This window comes from Vespula pensylvanica, chromosome 12 (assembly GCF_014466175.1).
Source record: "Vespula pensylvanica isolate Volc-1 chromosome 12, ASM1446617v1, whole genome shotgun sequence".
Taxonomy (NCBI): domain Eukaryota; kingdom Metazoa; phylum Arthropoda; class Insecta; order Hymenoptera; family Vespidae; genus Vespula; species Vespula pensylvanica.
This window is the reverse complement of record NC_057696.1, coordinates 244,635-257,611: the sequence shown is the minus strand read 5'-3', so window position 1 is coordinate 257,611 and position 12,977 is coordinate 244,635. Positions and strand designations below refer to the sequence as shown.

The following is a 12,977-nucleotide window of genomic DNA, read 5'->3' as shown; positions in this document are numbered from 1 at the left end:
CTTTATCTCTCTTCCTCTCTCTTTCTCTCTCTTTCTCTCTACCTGAAAAATATTTTTCGACTGTGATACATACTTTGGATAAGTTCAGAGAAAACATCGATCGTGGTCTTTGATCTTTTTTGTGATTTTTGTGACATATATTATCGATATCTTTTGCAATTGAAAATTTTAATACATAGATGCATCCTTCTGTGAAGAAATTTATCAGTGATTATCGTTGAAATAAAATTAAACTAAACTTCGTCTGAACAAAAAAAAAACAAAAAGAGAGAGAGAAAAAGAATGAAAAAAATCTCATTTAATTTCTGGAAGAAAAGTAAAAAGCTTCATTAGGGCACTGATTAATTAATAATAAGAAAATTGATAGCATAAGTATAGAAGAAAAGTTGCTCGTGGTGGTCGTTATAAACTAGAAAGGGCTATTATTAATTGTAGAAGAAAGTAACGGGTTACGACTTTTTGATGAGGGTTAAACGTACCGGCGTCTATATATCTTAGCTACACACATACATGTATATATACAAGACATTGCTGTAAAAGTATTAAAGTACCTGAGTTTAATTGTTGTTCCACTTAAACTCTATGTTGCTTAAATGATCAAAAAAAAAAGAAAAATGATAAAAGATAATGATTAATATGCAACGAAATTATAAAAGATTAGCTGTAATTTATTTAAATGGATTAATAATCTAAAAAAAAATTGTTGAATAAAACGAGTAATTCGTTGTGTTAATAGAACATCACATTAAGAGATTACGTAGGAGTGTCGTCATGTGCTCTACGAGGAAAAGTCAACAAGCAAGGGCAAAATCCTTCGGATTTCTGGTTGTCTCGTTATGCTGAACCCTACCGAAGCAAGCAAACGAACAATGTGCAAACAAATCGAAATCCACGCTTTAGGAATCCTCGCACGCAACGCATGCTTTTCATTCTAATCTCTATCTCTAACGATATCGCGATGACGTTATAGAAGATTATTAACGATTAAAATTAAACAATTGTTTTCATTTGTCACTCACCTGATTGGCTTCATTTTTGGCAAGAAGAAGAACCCATGAAAGACTGACGACTGAAGTGACAAAGGAATCAGTTAGCCTCGTCGAGCAGGCACATTACGTAATCAATTTGCAACCGACAAGAGAACTACCATTTAACGTGCTCCTGAGGATAAAGAGACAAAACTGGTACATATGTTCTAAGTGAACGAATTCACTGAACCATCTTCGAACCAACCAGAATCTCTACATAAGAAAAACGAAAATGAAAAAGATAAATAATTAGTTAACGCACGATCGAACAGAGTCAGTTTAATTTATAACAAAGAAACTTGTCGATTATGGTTAAGATAGTAGTATCGTATTTATTAAAATATATTAAACTGTCCTAATATTTCCAAAATATATATACATATATAAATAATATAAGCCGTTGATTACTCAAAACTATTATAAACAGTTAAAAAAATAAAATTTTTACTTATCTTTTAAGTCAATTTAACTTAATTTCAAATTAAACTTAATAAATATAATATATGAGCGTTCTTGCTCATTTCAATTCTTAAAATATACTCTTGATAGAATAGTTTATACACACTTTCTCTCTTTGATACGTCATATATATATATATATATATATATATATATATATATATATATGAGAGAGTTGTAAATCCGATTTTCATTGGCAACAAGCGATATAATGAAAACTTGGTTGGTTTTACGACTTTGTAGTTCGATTCGTAAGACTGGTCAGTCTCCAGAGTGGTTCGAAAATGGCCGGGGAACTGAACACCACCTGACATAGCGTTTCCTTCGAACATAGTTATAGAAAACTCAATTTAGGAAAACCATCCGATGGATTTCCGATCTCGCGTCTCACCGTATACGTAAGTGAATAACGCGTAACTGCCTCCGATTTCGATCGTTTCGCATTGATTTCTTGTTCTCCTCCACGAAGAGAGAAAGAGAGAGAAAGAAAAAAAAAAGAATCCCTGATCGTTTTCGACATTCGCCTACATCCTATGAAAAATAATATTGAATGAACTAGACGAGTGACGTCTTATAAATCTTTAGATTTATCACGATATACCGACGAAACGATTTTTTTTTGTTATCTCGTTTTAAATGATTTTAGACAAAAAAGATAGATAGATAGATAGATAGATAGATAGAGAGAGAAAGAGAGAGAGAGAGAGAGAGAGAGAGAGAGAGAGAGAGAGAGAGAGGGACTTTTGTTATCGAAGATAAACTAATCTCCACTTTCATCTTCAACGACGTTCTTCCAAATGTATGTTTAAATGACGTTCCTATTAATTTACTAGTATTCATTCCCTCAGTGTGTGTGTGTGTATAGGCATACATATGTATATATAATATATACCTACATGTATATCTGCCAATAAATTCAGTCGTGCGATATATGCACATACATTTTCATACCACGAGCAGACCATGTCGATCAAAGCACGCAAGGCTGGCGCTCTTCATGTAACTCGATTTGCATTGAAGATTTTAGCCGATCGCTTTTGAGCATTTTGGACGTACGGAGTTTCGATCTACCTTTGATTCTCGATTATGTCGCCCGGCATAACCGTTCGCTTTGCGAGCTAGAGATAGAGAAAGATAGAGAGAAAGAGAAAGAGAGAGGGAGGATATATAGGGTGAGACAATAATTCTGATCAATTTGAATATCTCCGTTCTGTTTAAAGATATGCAGAAACTTTATTTATAAAAATCGTAAGGTGTGAAAGGGGTCATAATATAGCAGTAATAATATTTTGTAGATGGACGTTTAAAGGACATATAAAGACCAATTTTATTTTATTTTTTCTTTTTTAAATAAATATGTTTTTTAATAGATATATGCTTAATTGCATCGGACAATACAACTCGACATTCTATATGAAAAACAATATTAATCCATATATGTTGAAAAATTATTCATGTATATAGTTTAGAAGATATTTTAATTTAAATATTACTAAGAAAACATATAAAGATGCGATTGAAATGTAATAAGAATAGTAGTAAATAAATAGTAGTACTAAAGAAGTAATGATTTCTTACCTTACATTGCCTTATTATTCTGCACTTACATATTGATAGTGTAAGATTAAACGCAGGATAAGTGTAAGGTAAATGTAAAATAAGAACTGAATAAAAGTAGAATAAGTGCTGCTTAAGTAAAAAATTCTTATAATAATATGAAAATCTTTCGATTTTTCAATGATTCACTTTCGTATATTATCGATTATTATTAATTACCTTTTATCCCTTAATTTAAATAAATAAAATAAATTTTTGTCATTACAGAAACATTTAAATAATATCATTACAGTTGTGTTCTTATTACGAATGAAAAATCTTTTGAGTTTTTGATCTTCGAATTTTGTGCATTGGCGACAAAATTAAATTTACTTAAATAAAATACAAATTTAAATGATTCCATTATACTTAAGTCGTTACTAAACAAACTTGAGAAAACATTCGATTATAGAAATTATTAACAAAATCGATTTTATTACATCGATATTATTATTTAAATAAATAAAGAATAAAATATACTTGAAAATGGTGTTTGTTTTAAATTTGTACGATTTTTCATTTCAAAGATATCGCCTTCGAAAGATTTCCATTCATAATTCGTACAGTACAACTGTTCGTAGTAATAGTAGTAGTAGTAGTAGCTTATATAGGTTAATTTATAGGTCAAAATTCATAGAGGTTAGTGTGTCACTGATCCAATTTGAATTAAATTATATAAGTCGGTGGGTTAACATAAATATCTTCCATTTACATAAGAATTTCTCCAAAACTAGAAGTCGTAGAGATTTAAATCAACCATCATTCTAAAAGGCAAACTTTCCTCTATTTTTCAATGTATCGTTAATAATTATTATTAATAATAAAATTCATAATAAAAATAACAATTCGTTATAAACGATTTATATAAACAAATTCTTGCGAACTTATTTTGCCAAAAAAAATTCAAATGAAAACTGATTTCTAGAATTATATAAATTAATAAATAATAAATAAATAGTTATAAAAATAAATTAGTTTTTTGATCGGAAGAACAATTTTTTTGCATTATTAATAATCACGTCTGTCATTTACAAAGGAATTTCTACGAAATTAAAAGTCGTAAAAATTGGAATCAAAAAATAGACTTTTTTCTGTTATTTACTGTATGATAATAAGTAATTAACAATTTGTTATAAACAATTTTTAAAAACAAAGTGTTACGAACTAAATTCATCTTATTTTGCTAAGAAAAAATCTTATTTTGGCAGCGTCTAAACTAGGTACAATTTTTGTAAACGAAGTTTGTCCATATTTTTTAAAAAATCGGAGATATTCGTGGTGATCAAAATTATTATCCCACCCTATATATAGAAGCCTCTTCATTCCAATCTCCGTGCTCTCCTCGAACGAATCGAACGGGACTCGAATGGGATTGGATCGATCGATCGCACACCAAACTTGTATGTTCATTGAAGAATCTCTCAAGCCTCCTGCCATGAGTTCTAACTACGAGATAAATTCTAACTACGTTCGTGAGCGACAATAAGATCAGTTTTCATTCAGTTATTCAACAAGAATCAAATATTCATAATAATTAAAATCATTTAAGTACTTTTTATCGAAGAAATTGTTTCGCAATTAACGCTTCTATTAAATTTATAAATTTACATTCGCTTTTCTCTTCTCAACTTAAATTCGTCAGTCCGTTATTTCTATGTTCCAAAATCGTTAAGAATCGTTTTACCGTATTTTATAAGCGTCTATTCGATTTATATCCTGTTTTCGTCGAACTAAACGAGCTCGAAAGGAAAGGGAAAGAAGGAAGGATCGATCGATCGTTGAGGCATCGACGCTTTTTCGTGCGAAGATTATCGGCAGTCCGGATAAGCTCGCGTTCTCAATCAACTTTATAGACGAATTTTATGGCCGGTCGATAGATAAGCGTTTTAAAATCCGTAAAACGAATACATGTTCTTGAGTCAGTATAGATCACATTCGTTCGCTCTTCACCATTTTCCAACTTTTCTTCAATATCAATAAATTAGCTGGAAAAAAATAAAACAAAACGAATGAACGATTCGCGTTATTGTAGAAAAAAATATTACAAAGCAACGTGATATAAAAATTTCTGTATGGCACTTACCATCGTTAATATCATATTCATCGAATTTAGATCCCTGATATAGCTCTCACTTGAGAGTTTTATACAAAAAATAGCTATCAGGACTATCCATAGAAGCTCGTTTCGTCGAGTAACGCAAAACTAATTCCCTTGCGGTTCATCCCTTTTCGATTGTACGTATGGCCTTCGAAGAACCCTGTGAAAATTGCACGTATCTGCTTAAGGGCTGACAAAGCTACTTTCGTAAAGAACGCGTCTGGGAACGGTCCGACTTGAACCGACCTTATAAACGATCATCGAGAGAAAAGGAAAAAAAAGGAGCGAAGAAAGGGAAACTGGTGGACTGGAAAATATGGTGCGAAAAAGAAAAAAGAGAAAGAGAGAAAGACAGTCATCTGCAAAAAATGTCGAATCGAGTCGAACGATCATATTGAACATAAAAAACGAATCATGAAATTCAAAACGTCGTCGCAAAACGTTCGACTATTTGTTGGGCTATCAGTGGAAGGACAGAAAGTGGTTGAAATGAGAAAGAGAGAGAGAGAGAGAGAGAGAGGGAAAAAGGGATGGAAAATATGTAGCCTGGCAGATGAGAAACTCGAGATGTCGCCGCAGTTCTTTCCTCAACCACAATTTACCGTCCAGGAAATATGATCCCTCCGTGAGGATCTGTGATCGAAATTGCCTTTTTCAATGGATAAAAATTTTTGTGAAAACAAAAAGAAAGAAAATAGAGTGTTACGTTTCACTCCACTTATCGCACATTACTATTATTGTTATTATTATTATATTATTGATATTATTATTATTGTTATCATTATTATCATTATTATTATTATCATTACGACTGTCATACGATTGTATCTTGAGTAGGCCCAAAGTTCCATTTTTGACGGCCACATCTTTTTCCTTTCCTTTCTATTTTTTTCTTTCACGAATGTTTCTTATTAAAGAAAAGATTTTTTAAAAACCAGCTAGAGATACATTTTGACTTCTGAGCACAGCTACAACACAGTCAAAAATCTACTCTCTACTATAAAAAATTGTCTCTTCAACTACCATTTATGAACTCACAAAAATAAAATACACATCTCAACATACTAGTTCCTAAGTTATTTATTGTATTCGGAGACGAACTCATATTGTGTCCTGGTTACTTCTGAACTCGATAACGAGAGAAAGAGAGAGAGAGAGAACTAAAATGTAGAGATTACTCGAAGGATAAGAAAACGAGACTAGAGCAATCACGACGTAACGATCCTTCCTTTCTTCTTCTTTTCTTTTCTTTTTACTTGCAACTCGTACAGAAAAGACTGATGGATCGTTAAACACAACATCGTTGTGTGTGCCTCAACAGTAATAGATAATAGTGATCTAGTTCAAGAAGAAAGTTTTCTATTGGTGAATACGTCGTAATATAAATTTAGGATTTCTTTGATATTATAATGTACTAAAAGTGAAAAATATCTTATTAGGAGAGAATGAAAATAATGTCTTCCACGAAAATCCTATGAAATTAAATTTACATTATTCACACTTCAAATAAAAACCAGGATTCCATTGTCAAAGGATTTCGTTGTTAATGGTTAACACTATTTTAAATATTCTTGAAAATTTTTCATCATTTTCCTCGCATATATGCGATCTTCTGTGAATTATTTAATTTTGGAAATGCTTGCCACTTTGAAAGCGGAAATCGAATCGATTCGGAATTACTCATGGATTCTCGCTGCAAGTAACCTCATTTTTGACATAAATTTTTAATCAATCCATCCAGCTAGCCGTTTAGACGGTAGAGTAGATATACTCATACTGATACACACATACACGCACATTCTTATTTTACGTATGGGACACAAAGATCTAAAAAAAGCAAAGACCCCAAATAATTTCAATAGTAAAATCATCTATTTTACTATATTATAAGAATAAACGGTTGTAAATAGAAAAAAAAATGAATGTTATAAAAATATAGATTGAATCTTAACGATTGATTTCGCTGACAACTATTAAAATCAACTATAATTGCGAAACGTCGAGTATGAGCCGTGTAGAGACTGACATGTCAAACAGATCGACAATATTTTATTTATTTATTTATTTATTTATCATATAAAAGGAAAAAAATAGTCAAAAACTGTATTCCAAGCCCGAGTTGATATGCTCGACGTATAGATCTAGATATGTATGTGTAAAGGGTATGGAAGCGAAATTAAATGTGTCGACGGAAAACAGAATGGAATTGTCGTTCCGATCGTGAACGAATCTGAGTGATAAATGCATGGAACTACGCTACGGATCATTCGGCAATGATATACATGTGTGTGTGTGTGTGTGTGTGTGTGTGTGTGTGTGTGTGTGTGTGTGTGTGTGTGTGTGTGTGTGTGTGTGTGTGTGTGTGTGTGTGTGTGTGTGTGTGTGTGTGTGTGTGTGTGTGTGTGTGTGTGTGTGTGTGTGTGTGTGTGTGTGCATAAACACATATTCAGAGATATGCATATATGTATATATATAGCTATATAACCCATTAAATAAATAATTTTATAAAAAATACGCGAAATTGCAACATTTTAAGAAAAAAAGCGAGAGAGAGAGAGAGAGAGAGAGAGAGAGCAAAAATATCGATACAATACGATAAAAATGAACTACATTCGATAACTCTAAGCGGAAATCAACCGAAAAACATTCTATAATTGACCTAACATTTCATTAATCTTTTCGACCTTTTTCCAAGAGAAAAGTTGCTTGATTAGAGACACGGTTGTCGTTCGTCGAGACGAAGAAAAAACTCTTGACAAAAAAGAAGCCAAAGAAAAGTAGCGTTGGTCAACTCAACTCGTCGACTTGACTCTCACCGACTTGATTGATTGACGATGTCACGTCGCATTCCTCATAATGATTTCCTTTAAAAAAAAAAAAATGAATTGACTAAATCAATTTACAGTTATAATGTTTCGCTTACGAAGAAGATTACCTTGACGAAACTTATCGATAGGATTTTAAATTCGATAAATACGATATTTTATAAATGGAATTTCTAGTTTTACCATTTTTCATAGTTATAGGTTTAATCTATAAATCATTGTAATAAATTACTTATACCTTGTAATAAATTTGTTATACCTTGTATATATTTATATATAAGAAATAAGTAATTGATTACAATAATTATTATTATTGTATACTAAATATTAAATATTACAGTAATACTAATTATATGTTTATATTTTTAGTATCGTTTGTAACGAACTATTATATAGATATAAATCGAAAAAGAATAGAAGACTCTTGTAAATGATGAAACAAATTCATACGTCTTGTACCAGATTGAACTAACAATAAGCAACAAGTTTTAAAAGTAGATAATCGTTGGATCATACTTACAAGGAAAACAATCGAAAATCAATAATGGATAAGACGACCGATAAGAGAACCGGCCTTCGCTTATATACGAATAATTGAACGATGTAAGTAAGCGCTTCAATGGGAAACAAATCGCAACATCTTGATCATTGCTATTTATCAGTAAACAAAAATATGCTTTTTAAATTTGTAAAATTCATTTCGACGTCCATTTTTCGCTTATTGCTATGTTGATCATCGGAACAAGAAACCATAAATCAGTTTACCCATTTTCCATTAAAAAAAAAAAGAAACTCGAAAGATACTAATTAGAAAAAACTAGAAAAAAGAATAGTGTATGGTAGTCGTTGTTCGAAGGAAAGAACTTCGAAACAAAGACAAAGTTCGAGCAACGTGGAATAAAAAATTTCTCTCGCGATCGGTAGAGACTTGGCGAACAATTCGGGAACGTCGTCGACGACGTCGCCAACGAAATCGACGGCGTGAAACGGACGACGATGAGACGGTTAATTACGCGCTAATTAACGTCGAAAAGATCGTCTCTCGTTCGCCTTCTCTTTTTCTCTTTCCCCCTTTTCCATCACCTAGTAATCTTTACGGACAGGAATGTAATTAGTTTTTCGGAATCAATGAGAACACGACGGCGTCGTGGTGTTCTCGTAAAAACCTCACGGAATTGCTTTTTACGTTCTCGTTCGACAAAACTTCCAATGGAATATCGTACGTTCGATGAACGAACCGGTCGCGTTGAGTACGTGGTTCAACGATAAAAAAAACCGGAACTATTTGGAAGATGGTGGGAAACGGGGTGTAAAAAGGGTTTTAGAGGAGGTTGCTAGTGAAACTGGGGTGGGTGATGCTCGGGAGATGGGACGCGTCAACGTACGAAAACAATAGAACAAAAATGGCGGGCCGAGCGGAAAATTTTTGACCTCTCAACGATACCGTTCTCGCATGGACTAGAGAATTTTGTCAAAAATACTCGCGAAATAATACGGATGGTAGTGCTGCTGGATGGCTGGGGGGATCAGGGGAAGGGACAGGCAGAGTGTGGGAACGGGGAGAAAAGAGATTGGCTCTCGCTTCCGCGAGACAATAAAGGAGAATCCGAATAATATTTTCTGGCCGCGCTTCAACAAAAATAATCTCCTCCTCTGTGAGAAGGAGATTAAAGACGACGAGTCTCGAGGCTGCCGGTGAAACTTTTTTCTTTTTCTTCCGTTCTTTCTTTCTTTCGTTCCTTCTTCCTTTTTTTCGTTTCTTTTTGAAAAAATCCGAAAAGCACGAGAAAATATTCTCACGGTTATACATACTATACTCGGCATACATATACTTGTACATGTGTATGTTTCTACGTTCACGCGAGAAATGAAGAGGATCGTGTTAGAAATACGGAATTATTCCGCGTGCAAAAATAAGATGTTACATTATCCGTTAACACGTAGAATGTCATAGGAATCACAGATGACACATAGAAATATTGAGAGTATATTTTCTAATAAAAATAAAATTTAGATGATATAAAAATGATATGATGATATAATATAATATTGAATTTTTTTGTATTTTTTATCTATTAATACTTATGAAAAAAATATTAGATGAATACAATGATCTATATAAAATTATATTGGCAGTCGATCTTTATCATGTTAATCTCTCTTTTACATGAAATAATCTCTTTTTACATGAAAATGTAAAAAAAGTTTTTTAGTCAACATAAATTATGATAGAAAAATTGTTTGAATCTTCCTCTCTCTCTCTCTCTCTCTCTCTCTCTCTCTCTCTCTCTCTCTCTCTCTCTCTCTCTCCTTGGTCGTGGTATATCTAGTATTCATAAAAGAAAGAGAGAAAGATCAAGATAGATGGACACAGAATTAATCGGGTTAAACGATAAGATTTCCACGAGTGTTCTATATCATGTTCGGCTTGCTAAAAAAGAAGACTGACCTACGACTCTCTCTTTCTCTTTTTCTTTCTCTTTCTCTATCTCGAGTTTTCTCACTAGTCCAAGGGTCGCTTAAAAGCGTTAAACGACGAATCGACCAGCAGCGAGCCACAGGACGATTAATTTTGCAAATTAAAACGTCGTCGTCGAGAGACAGCCGCTGAAAGAATTGTAATTCTACCATCGTGTCTTACAATATCCTCGCTTTTTCAATTATCCTCTTATTCCGACATCCGCCAACAGCAGATCGTCGTGCTAAAGCATACTCTAACTTATTCAGCAGATTTTTCCGACGAATCTTCCTGAGAGACTGTTTTTGGTAGGATCCTTTAACGATACTATATATGTATATAATATTTCAACGTGAAACTTATGAATTAATCATTATAAAACCTATCAATAAATATTATATCCTGTTACATATTTATTAATTACAATATTTTAATATTATATAATAATTTTAATATATGAAAATGAAAATAAATAATATAAAGAATCATCGTTGGATTAAAAAAAATATCATTCATTCGATCACAATTCTATATAAATTCGATGTAAATAACTATGACGAAGCGAAGAGTATTAAGAAAACTTGGAGGAAAGAAAGAATCAGACGGCCAAACGAATTTGTCAGGATAGAAGCTGAAAAGTACTTTGCGAACGAGGTTGGCCAGCCAAAAGGGTTGATCCTAATATCTCCAAAAATGGGAAAAGACGAAAAATGAGGGAACAGAGTGGGAGAAATTTAATGGTACGCGTTCAACTACCGTTCGAGTCCGAAAATTGCAGTACGCCGTTGATATCGGCCCCATTACGTCACCGTGCGGAATAAACGTTTTCCACGTAGTAGCACGCGTGCGCATTCATACGTTTATACGTATATACCTCGTAGTAGAGATAATTCGAAGGAACCTTTTGCCGACGAAACGCACACCGACGATTCGTTTGCGAAAAGGCTACACCTACATAGCTGGTAAGGTAAATCCTTTCCTCGACGTTAACTCGACTCAAGCTCGACCACGAAATCGGGTTAATCGATTTTCAGTTATCTTCTCCTTCTATACTTTTTCTCATGTATGGCTTACGATATCCAAGCCAATGGTCGCTTTTGCATCGTCTTGCATCTCAAGCTTACTGAAACCTTTAAACCTCTTTCTTCGACGCATCTTTTTGTCCATTAATATAAATCTATTATTACTTGTAATAAATAAAATTTACAACATAAAATTTCTTGTTAAGTAATATTCAAGCAACTATCTGTAATTATTTGATCTATATAGTAAAAGAATGTGAATTCACATTTTGTAAAAAAAATCCTATCAAAGTATCCGTACATACCACTGCACTTTCGATGGAGTATCGAGACCCATTGAAACGCGATCTCGACAAGTTATCGTAGTCGGCATCGTAAACGAGCGATCAGGTCGGCCACATTAATCCCAGGCAAACCGTAAATCGTGAGGTGGCCGTTACTCGCGTAAGTAAGCTCATAATCGTTTCGTCTGCTCCCCAAGAGAGAGAGATAGAGAGAAAGAGAAAGAGAGAGAGAGAGAGAGACCAAGGAAAAGGGTGAAAGGGAAGTTCAAAGAGGCGCACGCGCCCCCGAACTTTGAAGAAGTAGTAGGCGAAACTAGTCTGACGTCACCCAAGGCGCTTCTACCTAGTCTGGACCACGGAATGACCCGGACTCTCTATTTAACGTGTTTACTCCATAGTCTCATTGAAGTTTCGAAAACGCGTCCTCGACTTCGCTGACTTCAAAGACGAATCCTGCTGTTAAGCGGTTTGAATGTTTGAAGAACAAACGAATCTAACTTTCATTACTTTCTTTTTTCTTCTCTCGGAGAGAATTTTTGAAGATATCTTTATAAATTTTACAACAAAACCATTTATAGATTGTCTTGAAATTTTATCAATCTTCAAGCTCATCAAGTTGAGATTTTTTGCATAAGCTAAAAAAATTAACTTAGAGATTTTAATTATTGTGAGATTACAATAAGAAAATTAAATATTATATTATAGATCATTATAAAAACCAAAGATGATACCACATCTAATAATCCTTAATAAGATTACAATTTTGAGAAATATCTAATATTTCTCTTGATAATTTTTTATCTTCTCTTTGTTAAGCATATTCTCGGTAATGACCAATTTCATATCGACTTTCCTTCGGACGCATTGGAAAGCTATTATTTTATTAATCTCCGGTTTGAAAACGAATTCTGCCTAGTAAATAAACCGCTAGAATAACTAGAGCCCCTATCCAGAGGTAAAAAAAGAAAAAAAACAAAGAAAAAGGAAAAAGAAAAGAAAAAAAAAGGAGAGAAAAACCGATCATAATAGACTCGAGCAAATACATACCTACGTTTGATATCCGATTCGAAGACTTTTTTTCGCAGTATCCTCTCTGGGAGTAGCCTCAATCGTGCACGGGGTCGTCGGGTCGTCACTGAAAAGGTCGCGGTTTAAATCACATGGGCGGGGCTGAAGGTCCTAGATATCAACCAACAGTCGCCATCTGG

At 33.3% G+C, this 12,977-nt stretch overlaps 1 protein-coding gene across 5 annotated transcripts in view; it reads right to left on the bottom strand.

Moving 5' to 3' along the window:
- LOC122633348 overlaps positions 1-12,977 on the bottom strand; it is a 26,260-nt gene extending 13,283 nt beyond the window's left edge. For 4 of the 5 annotated variants that reach the window (XR_006328089.1, XR_006328087.1, XR_006328088.1 and 1 more), the window contains exon 1: positions 1,020-1,155. Coding sequence is in view for 1 of the 5 variants with exons in the window: in XM_043821142.1 (XP_043677077.1) it covers positions 1,020-1,033 (14 nt within the window). In the remaining 4 variants the exon portion in view is untranslated. Of the gene's footprint in view, positions 1-1,019; positions 1,156-12,816 lie in introns of those variants that run through there. The other variant, XM_043821143.1, reaches the window with a different exon arrangement.